Genomic DNA, 17,533 nt, shown 5'->3' on the forward strand with positions numbered 1-17,533 from the left:
ACTCATGGTGAGGTGCCTGAGGATTGGCAGAATGCATGCATAGTGCCACTGTATAAAGGCAAAGGGGATAAATGTGAGTGCTCAAATTACAGAGATATAAGTTTGTTGAGTATTCCTGGGAAATTATATGGGAGGGTATTGATTGCGAGGGTGAAAGCATGTACAGAGCATCAGATTGGGGAAGAGCAGTGTGGTTTTAGAAGTGGTAGAGGATGTGTGAATCAGGTGTTTGCTTTGAAGAATGTATGTGAGAAATACTTAGAAAAGCAAATGGATTTGTATATAGCATTTATGGATCTGGAGAAGGCGTATTATAGAGTTGATATAGATGTTCTGTGGTAGGTATTAAGAATATATGGTGTGGGAGGCAAGTTGCTAGAAGCAGTAAAAAGTTTTTATTGAGGATGTAATTCATATGTACGAGTAGGAAGAGAGGAAAGTGATTGGTTATCAGTGAATGTTGGTTTGCGGCAAGGGTGCGTGATGTCTCCATGGTTGTGTAATTTGTTTATGGATGGGGTTGTTAGGAAGGTGAATGCAAGAGTTTTGGAGAGAGGGGCAAGTATGCAGTCTGTTATGGATGAGAGGGCTTGGGAAGTGAATCAGTTGTTGTTCGCTGATGATACAGCACTGGTGGCTGATTCATGTGAGAAACTGCAGAAGCTGGTGACTGAATTTGGTAAAGTGTGTCAGAGAAGAAAGTTGAGAGTAAATGTGAATAATAGCAAGGTCAGTAGGGTTGAGGGACAAGTCAATTGGGAGGTAAGTTTAAATAGAAAAAACTGGTGGAAGTGAAGTGTTTTAGATATCTGGGAGAGGGTTTGGCATCAGATGGAACCATGGAAGCGGAAGTGAATCACATGGCGGGGGAGGGGGCAAATGTGTGGAAGCATTGAAAAATGTGTGGAAGGTGAGAACATTATCTCTGAAAGCAAAAGTGGTTTTGTTTGAAGGAATAGTGTTGCCAACAATGTTATATGGTTGCGAGGCATGGGCTATAGGTAGAGTTGTGCAGAAGAGGGTGGATGTGTTGGAAATGAGATGTTTGAGGACAATATGTGGTGTGAGATGGTTTGATGGAGTAAGTAGTGAAAGGGTAAGAGAGATTTGTGGTAATAGAAAAAGTGTGGTTGAGAGAGCAGAAGAGGGTGTATTGAAATGGTTTCATCACATGGAGAGAATGAGTGAAGAAAGATTGACAAAGAGGATATATGTGTCAGAGGTAGAAGGAACAAGGAGAAGTGGGAGGTGGAAGGATGGAGGGAAAAAGATTTTGAGCGATCGGGGCCTGAACATGCATGAGGGTGAAAGGCGTGCAACGAATAGAGTGAATTGGAACGATGTGGTATACCGGGTCGACATGGTGTCAATGGATTGAACCAGGGCATGTGAAGTGTCTGGGGTAAACCATGGAAAGTTGTGTGGGGCCTGGATGTGGAAAGGGAGCTGTGGTTTCAGTGCATTATACATGACAGCTAGAGACTGAGTGTGAACAAATCTGGCCTTTGTTGTCTTTTCCTAGCACTACCTCGTGCACATGCGGGGGAAGGGGGTTGTCATTTCATGTGTGGTGGGGTGGCGACAGGAATGAATAAAGGCAGCAGGTATGAAATATGTTTTTTTTTTTTTTTTTTTATACTTTGTCGCTGTCTCCCGCTTTGCGAGGTAGCGCAAGGAAACAGACGAAAGAAATGGCCCAACCCCCCCCATACACATGTATATACATACGTCCACACACGCAAATATACATACCTACACAGCTTTCCATGGTTTACCCCAAACGCTTCACATGCCCTGCTTCAATCCACTGACAGCACGTCAACCCCGGTATACCACATCGCTCCAATTCACTCTATTCCTTGCCCTCCTTTCACCCTCCTGCATGTTCAGGCCCCGATCACACAAAATCTTTTTCACTCCATCTTTCCACCTCCAATTTGGTCTCCCTCTTCTCCTTGTTCCCTCCACCTCTGACACATATATCCTCTTGGTCAATCTTTCCTCACTCATCCTCTCCATGTGCCCAAACCACTTCAAAACACCCTCTTCTGCTCTCTCAACCACGCTCTTTTTATTTCCACACATCTCTCTTACCCTTACGTTACTCACTCGATCAAACCACCTCACACCACACATTGTCCTCAAACATCTCATTTCCAGCACATCCATCCTCCTGCGCACAACTCTATCCATAGCCCACGCCTCGCAACCATACAACATTGTTGGAACCACTATTCCTTCAAACATACCCATTTTTGCTTTCCGAGATAATGTTCTCGACTTCCACACATTCTTCAAGGCCCCCAGGATTTTCGCCCCCTCCCCCACCCTATGATCCACTTCCGCTTCCATGGTTCCATCTGCTGCCAGATCCACTCCCAGATATCTAAAACACTTCACTTCCTCCAGTTTTTCTCCATTCAAACTCACCTCCCAATTGACTTGACCCTCAACCCTACTGTACCTAATAACCTTGCTCTTATTCACATTTACTCTTAACTTTCTTTTTTCACACACTTTTCCAAACTCAGTCACCAGCTTCTGCAGTTTCTCACATGAATCAGCCACCAGCGCTGTATCATCAGCGAACAACAACTGACTCACTTCCCAAGCTCTCTCATCCCTAACAGACTTCATACTTGCCCCTCTTTCCAAAACTCTTGCATTCACCTCCCTAACAACCCCATCCATAAACAAATTAAACAACCATGGAGACATCACACACCCCTGCCGCAAACCTACATTCACTGAGAACCAATCACTTTCCTCTCTTCCTACACGTACACATGCCTTGCATCCTCGATAAAAACTTTTCACTGCTTCTAACAACTTTCCTCCCACACCATATATTCTTAATACCTTCCACAGAGCATCTCTATCAACTCTATCGTATGCCTTCTCCAGATCCATAAATGCTACATACAAATCCATTTGCTTTTCTAAGTATTTCTCACATACATTCTTCAAAGCAAACACCTGATCCACACATCCTCTACCACTTCTGAAACCACACTGCTCTTCCCCAATCTGATGCTCTGTACATGCCTTCACCCTCTCAATCAATACTCTCCCACATAATTTACCAGGAATACTCAACAAACTTATACCTCTGTAATTTGAGCACTCACTCTTATCCCCTTTGCCTTTGTACAATGGCACTATGCACGCATTCCGCCAATCCTCAGGCACCTCACCATGAGTCATACATACATTAGATAACCTTACCAACCAGTCAACAATACAGTCACCCCCTTTTTTAATAAATTTCACTGCAATACCATCCAAACCTGCTGTCTTGCCGGCTTTCATCTTCCGCAAAGCTTTCACTACCTCTTCTCTGTTTACCAAATCATTTTCCCTAACCCTCTCACTTTGCACACCACCTCGACCAAAACACCCTATATCTGCCACTCTATCATCAAACACATTCAACAAACCTTCAAAATACTCACTCCATCTCCTTCTCACATCACCACTACTTGTTATCACCTCCCCACTTGCGCCCTTCACCGAAGTTCCCATTTGCTCCCTTGTCTTACGCACTTTATTTACCTCCTTCCAGAACATCTTTTTATTCTCCCTAAAATTTAATGATACTCTCTCACCCCAACTCTCATTTGCCCTTTTTTTCACCTCTTGCACCTTTCTCTTGACCTCCTGTCTCTTTCTTTTATACATCTCCCACTCAATTGCATTTTTTCCCTGCAAAAATCGTCCAAATGCCTCTCTCTTCTCTTTCACTAATACTCTTACTTCTTCATCCCACCACTCACTACCCTTTCTAATCAACCCACCTCCCACTCTTCTCATGCCACAAGCATCTTTTGCGCAATCCATCACTGATTCCCTAAATACATCCCATTCCTCCCCCACTCCCCTTACTTCCATTGTTCTCACCTTTTTCCATTCTGTACTCAGTCTCTCCTGGTACTTCCTCACACAGGTCTCCTTCTCAAGCTCACTTACTCTCACCACCCTCTTCACCCCAACATTCACTCTTCTTTTCTGAAAACCCATACAAATCTTCACCTTAGCCTCCACAAGATAATGATCAGATATCCCTCCAGTTGCACCTCTCAGCACATTAACATCCAAAAGTCTCTCTTTCGCACACCTGTCAATTAACACGTAATCCAATAACGCTCTCTGGCCATCTCTCCTACTTACATAAGTATACTTATGTATATCTCGCTTTTTAAACCAGGTATTCCCAATCATCAGTCCTTTTTCAGCACATAAATCTACAAGCTCTTCACCATTTCCAATTACAACACTGAACACCCCATGTATACCAATTATTCCCTCAACTGCCACATTACTCACCTTTGCATTCAAATCACCCATCACTATGACCCGGTCTCGTGCATCAAAACCACTAACACACTCATTCAGCTTGTCCCAAAACACTTGCCTCTCTTGATCTTTCTTCTCATGCCCAGGTGCATATGCACCAATAATCACCCACCTCTCTCCATCAACTTTCAGTTTTACCCATATTAATCGAGAATTTACTTTCTTACACTCTATCACATACTCCCACAACTCCTGTTTCAGGAGTATTGCTACTCCTTCCCTTGCTCTTGTCCTCTCACTAACCCCTGACTTTACTCCCCAGACATTCCCAAACCACTCTTCCCCTTTACCCTTGAGCTTCGTTTCACTCAGAGGCAAAACATCCAGGTTCCTTTCCTCAAACATACTATCTCTCCTTTTTTCACATCTTGGTTACATCCACACACATTTAGGCACCCCACTCTGAGCCTTCGAGGAGGATGAGCACTCCCCGCGCGCCTCCTTCTTCTGTTTCCCGTTTTAGAAAGTTAATACAAGGAGGGGAGGATTTCTGGCCCCCCGCTCCCGTCCCCTCTAGTCGCTTTCTACGACACGCGAGGAATACGTAGGAAGTATTCTTTCACCCCTATCCCCAGGGATAATATACATATATATATACATATACACATACACACACATACACATACATACGCACATATACACACACACACACATACATATATATACATATGAGAAATGTAAGAAACAATTTAGAAAACTGAAACTTCTAGCTTGAAATGAATGAAAAAAAAAGAATGTCACATAATGGTTCAACCTCTGGCTATGGAAAAAAGGAAATGTATAATCTATTTACACAAACGTCAATAGCAGTTCTCATCAATTTAACCACTGTATCAATAAGCTTCAATGTCTAAGCTACATTTTTCTCCAATTTCACTATTTTCCTTCACATTTTCAATTGTGTCTGAAGGTTCTACTTCAAGAGTGATTGTTTTTCCAGTAAGGGTCTTCACATCTTGGTTACATCCACACACATTTAGGCACCCCACTCTGAGCCTTCGAGGAGGATGCTTTACTTGTGGTGCTGACTTCCCTCTTTAAATTTGATCGCCGTTTCCCGCGTAGTTCACTTTCTGATAGTAGAGGCCCTGTCGGAGCTGTTCTTGATAGCGTTCACGAAATTCCCGTTGAACATCAGAAAGGAATTTGTCAACATATGACAGCTGTAATATATTCTGATAAACAGCCACAAACAACAAGTCAAACTCATTGTCTAGTTGCTGCTTCAATGCTAAACTTCCATGGACATACAAACCAGGTGTACATGTGTATATATGTATATGTCTGTGTATGTATATATATATATATATATATATGTATACGTTGAAGTGTATAGGAATGCATATGTGCGTGTGTGGACGTGTAAGTATATCCATGTGTATTTGGATGGGTTGGGCCATTATTTCATCTGTTTCCTTGCTCTACCTCGCTAATGTGGGAGACAGCGACAAAGTATAATAAATGAGTAAAATTAGAAAAAAGGATTAAGTAACTGAAATTTTTTATATCCATAACAGCCAATTTCTCCAAGTGTCTTGGATAACCGAGATTTTAATATTATAGGTTTTCTGCACTCTGACTTCTCATTGACTTTTTATGAATACTTTCTTTCCATATAGCAAGAAGCTTTAAGATGAAACTTAATGAATTTCATGCTAAATCCAAACTCAGGAATATTCTTCTCTTTGAGGACAATCTCCTGTGGGTTAAGATAAACCCAAACCTCCAGAGTCTTGGCTAAGAATGAAACAATTGAATGTAATGATAGCCCTTTTGTAATGAACTCTTTGAAGACATTGCCAGGAGAGCTTAATGTTTTATGCCTCAGTTAAATTTCTTAGAGACTTTTTGACTTTCACTGGAGATTATTTTTACCACCTGGAACCTTTAACCCCTTTTGGAAAGGAATATCTTCATGTAGAATGAGATAGGGGATAGGGAAGAAAGAATACTTCCCACGCATTCCTCACGTGTCGTAGAAGGCAACTAAAGGGGATGGGAGCGGGGGGCTAGAAACCCTCCCCTCCTTGTATTTTAACTTTCTAAAAGGGGAAACAGAAGAAGGGGTCATGCAGGGAGTGCTCATTCTCCTCGAAGGCTCAGATTGGAGTGTCTAAATGTGTGTGGATGTAACCAAGATGAGAAAAAAGGAGAGATAGGTAGTGTTTGAGGAAAGGAAACTAGATGTTTTGGCTCTGAGTGAAACGAAGCTCAAGGGTAAAGGGGAAGAGTGGTTTGGGAATGTCTTGGGAGTAAAGTCAGGGGTTAGTGAGACGACAAGAGCAAGGGAAGGAGTAGCACTACTCCTGAAACAGGAGTTGTGGGAGTATGTGATAGAGTGTAAGAAAGTAAATTCTAGATTGATATGGGTAAAACTGAAAGTAGATGGAGAGAGATGGGTGATTATTGGTGCATTGCACCTGGGCATGAGAAGAAAGATCATGAGAGGCAAGTGTTTTGGGAGCAGCTGAATGAGTGTATTAGTGGTTTTGATGCATGAGACGAGGTTATAGTGATGGGTGATTTGAATGCAAAGGTGAGTAATGTGGCAGATGAGGGAATAATTGGTATACATGGGGTGTTCAGTGTTGTGAATGGAAATGGTGAAGAGCTTGTAGATTTATTTGCTGAAAAAGGACTGGTGATTGGGAATACCTGGTTTAAAAAGCGAGATATACATAAGTATATGTATGTAAATAGGAGAGATGGCCAGAGAGCATTATTGGATTATGTGTTAATTGATAGGCACATGAAAGAGAGACTTTTGGATGTTAATGTGCTGAGAGGTGCAACTGGAGGGATGTCTGATCATTATCTTGTGGAGGCAAAGGTGAAGATTTGTATGGGTTTTCAGAAAAGAAGAGAGAATGTTGGGGTGAAGAGAGTGGTGAAAGTAAGTGAGCTTGAGAAGGAGACTTGTGTGAGGAGGTACCAGGAGAGACTGAGTACAGAATGGAAAAGGTGAGAACAAAGGATGTAAGGGTAGTGGGGGAGGAATGGGATGTATTTAGGGAAGCAGTGATGGCTTGCGCAAAAGATGTTTGTGGCATGAGAAGCGTGGGAGGTGGGTTAATTAGAAAGGGTAGTGAGTGGTGGGATGAAGAAGTAAGATTATTAGTGAAAGAGAAGAGAGAGGCATTTGGACGATTTTTGCAGGGAAAAAATGCAAATGAGTGGGAGATGTATAAATGAAAGAGGCAGGAGGTGAAGAGAAAGGTGCAAGTGGTGAAAAAGAGGGCAAATGAGAGTTGGGGTGAGGGAGTATCATTAAATTTTAGGGAGAATAAAAAGATGTTCTGGAAGGAGGTAAATAAAGTGCGTAAGACAAGGGAGCAAATGGGAACTTCAATGAAGGGGACTTATGGGGAGGTGATAACAAGTAGTGGTGATGTGAGGAGATGGAGTGAGTATTTTGAAGGTTTGTTGAATGTGTTTGATGATAGAGTGGCAGATATAGGGTGTTTTGGTTGAGGTGGTGTGCAAAGTGAGAGGGTTAGGGAAAATGATTTGGTAAACAGAGAAGAGGTAGTAAAAGCTTTGCGGAAGATGAAAGCCGGCAAGGCAGCAGGTTTGGATGGTATTGCAGTGGAATTTATTAAAAAAGGGGGTGACTCTATTGTTGACTGGTTGTTAAGTTATTTAATGTATGTATGATTCATGGTGAGGTGCCTGAGGATTGGCAGAATGCTTGCATGGTGCCATTGTACAAAGGCAAAGGGGATAAGAGTGAGTGCTCAAATTACAGAGGTATAAGTTTGTTGAGTATTCCTGGTAAATTCTATGGGAGGGTATTGATTGAGAGGGTGAAGGCATGTACAGAGCATCAGATTGGGAAAGAGCAGTGTGGTTTCAGAAGTGGTAGAGGATGTGTGGATCAGGTGTTTGCTTTGAAGAATGTATGTGAGAAATACTTAGAAAAGCAAATTGATTTGTATGTAGCATTTATGGATCTGGAGAAGGCATATGATAGAGTTGATAGAGATGCTCTGTGGAAGGTATTCAGAATAGATGGTGTGGGAGGCAAGTTGTTAGAAGCAGTGAAAAGTTTTTATTGAGGATGTAAGGCATGTGTACTTGTAGGAAGAGAGGAAAGTGATTGGTTCTCAGAGAATGTAGGTTTGCGGCAGGGGTGTGTGATGTCTCCATGGTTGTTTAATTTGTTTATGGATGGGGTTGTTAGGGAGGTAAATACAAGAGTTTTGGAAAGAGGGGCAAGTATGCAGTCTGTTGTGGATGAGAGAGCTTGGGAAGTGAGTCAGATGTTGTTCGCTGATGATACAGCGCTGGTGGCTGATTCATGTGAGAAACTGCAGAAGCTGGTGACTGAGTTTGGTAAAGTGTGTGAAAGAAGAAAGTTGAGAGTAAATGTGAATAAGAGCAAGGTTATTAGGTACAGTAGGGTTGAGGGTCAAGTCAGTTGGGAGGTAAGTTTGAATGGAGAAAAACTGGAGGAAGTAAAGTGTTTTCGATATCTGGGAGTGGATTTAGCATCAGATGGAACCATGGAAGCGGAAGTGTATCATAGGGTGGGGGAGGGGGCAAAAATTCTGGGAGCCTTGAAGGATGTTTAGAACTCGAGAACACTATCTTGGAAAAAAAAAAATGGGTATGTTTGAAGGAATAGTGGATCCAACAATGTTGTATGTTTGCGAGGTGTGGGCTATGGATAGAGTTGTGCGCAGGAGGGTGGATGTGCTGGAAATGAGATGTTTGAGGACAATATGTGGTGTGAGGTGGTTTGATCGAGTAAGTAATAATAGGGTAAGAGAGATATATGGTAAAAAGAAGAGTGTGGTTGAGAGAGCAGAAGAGGGTGTTTTGAAATGGTTTGGTCACATGGAGAGAATGAGTGAGGAAAGATTGACCAAGAGGATATATGTGTCAGAGGTGGAGGGAACGAGGAGAAGTGGGAGACCAAATTGGAGGTGGAAAGATGGAGTGGAAAAGATTTTGACTGATCGGGGCTTGAACATACAGGAGGGTGAACGGTGTGCAAGGAATAGAGTGAATTGGAACGATGTGGTATACCAGGGTCGACGTGCTGTCAATAGATTGAAGCAGGGCATGTGAAGCGTCTGGGCTAAACCATGGAAAGTTCTATGGGGCCTGGATGTGGAAAGGGAGCTGTGGTTTCGGTGCATTATTACATGACAGCTAGAGACTGAGTGTGAACGAATGTGGCCTTTGTTGTCTTTTCGTAGCGCTACCTCACACACATGAGAGGGTGAGGGGGTTGTTATTCCATGTGTGGCGAGGTGGCGATGGGAATAAATAAAGGCAGACAGTATGAATTATGTACATGTGTATATATTCATGCCATATAATGTGGTGTAAGGAAGCTGGCCTTTATCTTAACCTTCCTTAGAATTATTTTGTTGGAGAAAATCAAGAAGGGGTCCTTGGTAATCATCTGTCATTTTCATCAAAAGGTACCATAACTTAGACATTGTTGATCAACCCTGTACAACTTTGGGGATTCCACTGTCAGGAAAGTGAAAGAGACTTTAGTGTGCCCCCTGAATCACTATTGTATGTATTCATTTCTGACTGGGCTTTGTCTTCCTATCTGACAGTTTTTCTCTGAGCTTTCTCCTTCATGAACATATGCTCTCATGGTCATGGGAAAGTCCACAGGATAGAGGTGGTGTTCCATGAGTATTTTTTCAAGTCCCTTCCCCACCTTCCCCTCTCTTTTTTTCAAGTATCTGTTCTGTGAAATATAAGCTGTTGGTCGGGAAGAAGTTGATATCTCTGGGGTTGTCTCCAGTTGGCCAGAAACAAGGGAGTTACTGCTAACTAGTTGGGAGGATAGCACTAAATGGGAAAACACCAGTGCTTGCTCTCCTAAACCTGATTTTCCTGGAATGTATTCTAAAGGACTTTTCATGCCTGCCGGTGGTTACCTCAGAGAGAGAATGATTTTTATATTTCAAAACCTTTATACTCCTTTTTCAATTAAGCATGTGATTACCTTAGGGAAAAGGATTTTTATATTTCAAAACCTTTGTACTCCCTATTGAATTAACTACTTTTGTGATTTTTAGTCAGCGGGTACCAGTAAGGATAAAAAAAAAAGTAAAACTGGCAAGAAAGGTGGAAGAGAAAAGGGAAAGGCTCCAGTACAAAAGTTTGGCCCTAAACCTAGCACAGCATCCCAGCCCAGCACTGGAAGTCAAGGACACAGCATGCTACCAGATCATTTGAATGATGGAGAGAAGCCAACAAAGAAAGAGGAAAACCATGAGGATGAGGAAGAGGCAGCACAGGTTTGTTAAAATGTTTTCCCTCATTTGGTTGTTCCATTTTACATTGGTGATGAATCTTAAGTGCATTCATTAAGATGTGACAGATATGAAGAATCATACTGTATGAGCTGTTTAATTTATGTATTAAGGTGTGACATACTGTAAGACATATGATAAGACTAAAGGAGATATTAAGGAGGAATAATGTGCAAAGGTGATTACTGAATAATAATATGCTTAGTCATGCTACTGATGGGAACAGACCTAATTATATAATTGTGATGAGGTCTATTGCTAGATGTAACTCATTCCTGATCATCTTTTAGTAAAAGAGGTTGTCTCAGTGATGGAAAATATTAGAATAACATATTATGTAGGTAAATCTGGTATATTAGTTTATCTTTACTAGACTTGCATGTAAAAGCCAGAGTGAAACATGATTATAAACTGACTATATGACTTATAACACAGATTGAGATACAACATAGCAACTTCATCATACATAACTGTAACATAATGAGGTTCTTTTGTCTTATGGCCTGGATGGAATTAATGACCTAACAGTCACAAAATTGCACTGTTTGCACAGAGTTAGGAAAAGGTATGTATAAATAATAGATTTTTTTTTTATTCTACTTAATCACTGTCTCCCGCATTAGTGAGGTAGCTCAAGAAAACAGACGAAGGAATGGTCCAGACCCACCCACATACACATGCATATACATAGATGCCCACACATGCACATATGCATACCTATACATTTCAACGGATACTTACATATACATACACAGACATATACATATATACACATGTACATATTCATACTTGCTGCCTTCATCCATTCCTCTCGCCACCCCAAGATACATGAAATAGCACACACACACAACACACACACACACACACACACACACACACACACACACACACACTAACCCAGCGTTCCCGCATGCGCACGTGAGGTAGCGCTAGGAAAAGACAAAAAGGTCACATTCATTCACACTCAGTCTCAAGCTGTCATATGCAGTGCACCGAAACCACAGCTCCCTTTCCACATCCAGGCCCCATAAAACTTGCCATGGTTTACCCCAGAAACTTCACATGCCCTGGTTCAATCCATTGACATCATGTTGACCCTGGTATACCACATCATTCCAATTCACTCTATTCCTTGCATGCCTTTCACCCTCCTGTATGTTCAGGCCCCGATCGCTCAAAATCTTTTTCACTCTGTCCTTCCACCTCCAATTTGGTCTCCCACTTCTCCTCGTTCCCTCTACCTATGACACATGTATCCTCTTTGTCAGTCTTTCCTTTCTCATTCTCTCCATGTGACCATACCATTTCAACACACTCTCTTCTGCTCTCTCAACCACACTCTTTTTATAACCACACATCTCTCTTACCCTTTCATTATTTTCTCAATCAAACCACCTCACACCACATATTGTCCTCAAACATCTCATTTCCAACACATCCACCCTCCTCTGCACATCCCTATCTATAGCTCATGCAACAACCAAATAACATTTTTGGATCCACTATTCCTTTAGATATATCCATTTTTTCTCTCTGAGATAATGTTCTCACCTTCCCCACATTCTTCAGTGCTCCCAGAACCTTTACCCCCCTCCCCAACCCTGTGACTCACTTCTGCATCCATGGTTCCATCTGTTGCCAAATCCACTCTCAGATATCTAAAACAGTTCACTTCTTCCAGTTTTTCTCCATTCAAACTTACCTTCCAATTAACTTTTCCCTCAACCCTACTGAACCTTGCTCTTATTCACATTTACTCTCAATTTACTCTATCACCAGCTTCTGTAGTTTCTCACCCAAATCAGTCACCAGCATCATCAGCGAAGAACAACTGACCCACTTCCCAAGCCCTTTCATCCTCAACAGACTGCATACTTGCCCCTCTCTCCAAAACTCTTGCATTCACCTCGCTAACTCGCTAACCACCCCATCCGTAAACAAATTAAACAGCATGGAAACATCATGGACCCCTGCCACTTTCCTCTCTTCCTACACGTACACATGCCTAACATCCTTGGTAAAAGCTTTTCACTGCTTGTAGCAACTTACCTCACACACCATCCATATACTCTTAATACCTTCCACAAAGCATCTCTATCCACCCTATCATATGCCTTCTCCAGATCCATAAATGCTACATACAAATCCATCTGTTTTCTAAGTATTTCTCACATACATTCTTCAAAGCAAACACCTGATCCACACATCCTCTACCACTTCTGAAACCACACTGCTCTTCCCCAATCTGATGCTCTGTACATGCCTTCACTCTCTCAATCATTACCCTCCCATATAATTTCCCTGGAATACTCAACAAACTTATACCTCTGTAATTTGAACATTCGCGTGTATCCCCTTTAGGGTGTCTAAATGTGTGTGGATGTAACCAAGATGAGAAAAAAGGAGAGATAGGTAGTATGTTGAGGAAAGGAACCTGAATGTTTTTGGCTCTGAGTGAAACGAAGCTGAAGGGATAAAGGGGAAGAGTGGTTTGGGAATACCTTAGGAGTAAAGTCAGGGGTTGGTGAGAGGACAAGAGCAAAGGAAGGAGTAGCACTACTTCTGAAGCAGGATTTGTGGGAGTATGCGATAGTGTAAGAAAGTATACTCTATATTGATATGGGTAAAACTGAAAGTGGATGGAGAGATGGGTGATTATTGGTGCCTATGCACCTGGTCATGAGAAGAAAGGTCATGACAGGCAAGTATTTTGGGAGCAGCTGAGTGAGTGTGTTAGTAGTTTTGATGCACGAGACCAGGTTATAGTGATGGGTGATTTGAATGCTACGGTGAGTAATTTGGCAATTAAGGGTATAATTGGTGTATATGGTGTGTTCAGTGTTGTAAATGGAAATGGTGAAGAGCTTATAGATTTGTGTGCTCAAAAAGGACTGGTGATTGGGATTACCTGGTTTAAGAAGATAGATATTCATAAGTATACATATGTATGTAGGAGAGATGGCCAGAGAGCGTTAGTGGATTATGTGTTAATTGATAGGCATGTGAAAGAGACTTTTGGATGTTAATGTGTTGAGAGGGGCAACTGGAGGGATGTCTGTTCATTATCTTGTAGAGGTGAAGGTGAAGATTTGTAGAGGTTTTTAGAAAAGAAGAGATAATGTTGGGGTGAAGAGAGTGGTGAGAGTAAGTGAGCTTGCAGATTTGTGTGAGGAAGTACCAAGAGAGACTGAGTGCAGAATGGCAAAAGGTGAGAGCAAATGACATGAGGGGAGTGGAGGAGAAATGGGATGTATTTAGGGAGGCAGTGATGGATTGCGCAAGAGATGCTTGTGGCATGAGAAAGGTGGACAGATTAGAAAGGGTAGTGAGTGGTGGGATGAAGAAGTAAGATTGTTAGTGAAAGAGAAGAGAGAGGCATTTGGATGATTTTTGCTGGGAAATTGTGCAAATGAGTGGGAGATGTATAAAAGAAAGAGGCAGGAGGTCTAGAGAAAGGTGCAAATGGTAATAAAGAGGGCAACTGAGAGTTGGGGTGAGAGAGTATCATTAAGCTTTAGGGAGAATAAAAAAATCTTTTGGAAGGAGGTAAATAAACTGCTTAAGACAAGAGAATGAATGGGAACATCGGTGAAGGGGCTAATGGGGTGGTAATAACAAGTAGTGGTGAAGTGAGAAGGAGATTGAGTGAGTATTTTAAAGGTTTGTTGAATGTGTTTGATGATAGAGTGGCAGATATAGGGTGTTTTGGTCGAGGTGGTGTGCAAAGTGAGAGGGTCAGGAAGATTGGTATGTTAAACAGAGAAGAGGTAGTGAAAGCTTTGCAGAAGATGAGAGCCAGCAAAGCAGTGGGTTTGGATGGTATTGAAGTGGAATTTATTAAGAAAGGGGGTGACTGTTGTTGTTGATTGGTTGGTATGGATTTTCATTGTATGTATGGTTTATGGTGAAGTGCCTGAGGATTGGCAGAATGCATGCATAGTGCCCTTGTACAAAGATAACAGATATTTGCCAGCATTTGAAAAACATAGACTGCTTTATGGATCACCTTTGAGTCTAATTTTCCTAATTCTGGGGCACAGAATCTTGATGGAAAGCAAACACTCACAAATACTGTAGTTGCATTTTATTAGAGAAATGTATAGTTTACATTTTAAGGGCTGATATTTTCATTTAAGATTGCAGATGACTTGAATATCATCAACGCATTGACAGCTGTCCCAGTGGCTGAAGATGAGTTACTGTATGCTGTCCCCACATGTGCTCCTTATGCTGCTATGAGTAATTTCAAGTAAGTTAATGAAAAACTGTACTGAATCTTCAGTTAGTGTATCATTTTTTGAAACATATGCTGCATTTTATGCTGAATGTTCCTCCAGTATTTGATGATGAACTGCAGACATGCTTGTTATCATATCTAAAAGAGAATAGTTAACCATCAGAAAAGATGTCACACTACCAAGCAGAATGATCATTTCCTCAAATAACAGGCCACACCAGCTAATTGTTCTTGAGTTGATATAACTTAAATGCTTCTATTATTATATACATAATCAACACCTTCTCAGTGGTAGTTTGCTTCTCTGCTGTTAGGAGACCAACTGATTCTTCAGTTAGACCTGTTACAAGGGTTCATGTGTTATCTTTGGAAAATTTTGCTGCTTTAGCAGATGAAATGTAGAAAATGCTTGTTCACTTCTTGGTTTCAAGGATGAAATAAAGTGATGTACAAAGTAAGAGTCTAGGTAAATTTAGTTTTAGTGTTGGGACACCAACATGTATGACTTTGAAATTTCATTAATGTACATTTGCAATAGTAGCGTTATGTATAGAAAATACAGTAAGACCAGCAAAGTGTGATTTGGTTATTATTCTCTTTAGGTTGATTTGTTCCATGATCTATTAGAGAATCTCTGTTTCCAGGGTTCAAAACCCTGTAATCCACTGCCTTTTGGGGAGATGAATACCTCTCACCTTTCACTGATCACCTATACAGTGGTAATAAACAAACTGGTAGAAATATGTGAGACTAAAGTTGGACCTATTGATGCTGTATTGCTTGCCTCACTTACTTGTTTGTATATCACAATCCTCATTTTTATTCTCATCATAGTGTCATGCTAACGCAGGACTTACCATGTGGTCCAAAAGCGGATTCCAATCATCCACTACTCTGAGAGAAGAAGTGCTTCTTAATGTTTTTTTCTTTTCTTATAAAGTTCACTCATTAATCCTCTTCAGTTATTCCTTTTTTTTTTTTTTATAGAATATTATCTTGTCAATCCATCCCACTCCTTTGATAATCTTAAAAGTTTTAATATCTTTTCCTTCTGTTTTCTAGCTTTGACATATCCAGTCCTCTAAGTCTTTCTTCATATGTTAATTCTCTTTATTTTGGAATTTAGTGCCAAATGGCTCATCATGATACTCTTTCAATTACATCAATATCTTTCCTTGATTAAGGAGACCAAACCTTGAGAGTAAATTCATACCTGAGTTTTTTACAAAATGCTTAGTCTTTCAGGCCACAAATACTTGAATGTGTTCATCATTCACAGCATCCTCTTAGCCTTTTTAATTTTTCTATTTCATTTATATTCATATACTTTGTTGTTGTCTCCCGCGTTAGCAAGGTTTGTATATCAAGGAAACAGACAAAACAAATGGCCCAACCCACCCACATACACGTGTATATACATACACGTCCACACACGCACATATAAATACCTATACATTTCAACGTATACATATATATACATACACAGACATATACATATATATACATGTACATAATTCACTCTTGCTTCCCTCATTCATTCCCGTCGCCACCTCACCACGCATGAAATGACACTCCCCTTACCCCTCATGTGTGTGAGCTAGTGCTAGGAAAGGATAACAAAAGCCACATTCGTTCACACTCAGTCTCTAGCTGTCATGTATAATGCACCGAAACCACAGCTCCCTTTCCGCATCCAGGCCCCTTAAAACTTTCTGTGGTTTACCCCAGATGCTTCATGTGCCCTGGTTCACTCCATTGACAGCACTTCGACCCTGGTATACTACATTGTTCCAATTCACTCTATTCCTTGCATGCTTTTCACCCTCCTACATGTTCAGGCCCCAATCCCTCAAAATCTTTTTCTTTCCATCCTTCTACCTCCAATTTGGTCTCCCACTTCTCCTCGTTCCCTCCACCTCTGACACATATATCCTCTTTGTCAATCTTTCCTCACTCATTCTCTCTGTTCCCAAACCATTTCAAAACACCCTCTTCTGCTCTCTCAACCACACTCTTTTTATTACCATACATCTCTCATACCCTTTCATTACTTACTTGATCAAACCACCTTACACCACATATTGTCCTCAAACAGCTCATTTCCAACATATCCACCCTCCTCTGCACAACTCTATCTATAGCCCACGCCTCGCTACCATATAACATTGTTGGTACCACTATTCCTTCAAACATACCCATTTTTGCTTTCCGAGATAATGTTCTCGCCTTCCACTCATTTTTCAACACTCCCAGAACTTTCGCCCCCTCCCCCACCCTGTGACTCACTTCCACTTCCATGGTTACATCCACTGCCAAATCCACTCCCATATATCTAAAACACTTCACTTCCTCCAGTTTTTCTCCATTCAAACTTACCTCCCAATTGACTTGTCCCTCAACCTTACTGTACCTAATAACCTTGCTCTTATTCACAAATACTCTCAGCTTTCTTCTTTCATAAACTTTACCAAACTCAGTCACTAGCTTCTGCAGTTTCTCACCCGAATCAGCCACCAGGGCTGTATCATCAGCGAACAACAGTTGACTCACTTCCCAAGCTCTCTCATCCACAACAGACTGCATACTTGCCCCTCTCTCCAAAACTCTTGCATTCACCTCCCTAACAACCCCATCCATAAACAAATTAAACAACCATGGAGAC

General features: G+C 41.3%; 1 protein-coding gene across 1 annotated transcript in view; it reads left to right on the plus strand.

Annotated features, from left to right (window-relative positions):
* Nucleotides 1-14,998, plus strand: part of Clbn (Nuclear export mediator factor NEMF homolog Clbn) — a 908,728-nt gene extending 893,730 nt beyond the window's left edge. Inside the window, exons 17-18 of the mRNA XM_071695085.1 lie at nucleotides 10,398-10,619; nucleotides 14,771-14,998. Coding sequence (XP_071551186.1) covers nucleotides 10,398-10,619; nucleotides 14,771-14,887 — 339 coding nt within the window. The 3' untranslated portion in view covers nucleotides 14,888-14,998. The remainder of the gene's footprint in view (nucleotides 1-10,397; nucleotides 10,620-14,770) is intronic.
* Nucleotides 14,999-17,533: the final 2,535 nt, after the last annotated feature.

The sequence above is a fragment of the Panulirus ornatus genome, chromosome 1, assembly GCF_036320965.1.
Source record: "Panulirus ornatus isolate Po-2019 chromosome 1, ASM3632096v1, whole genome shotgun sequence".
In the NCBI taxonomy this organism is placed as follows: domain Eukaryota; kingdom Metazoa; phylum Arthropoda; class Malacostraca; order Decapoda; family Palinuridae; genus Panulirus; species Panulirus ornatus.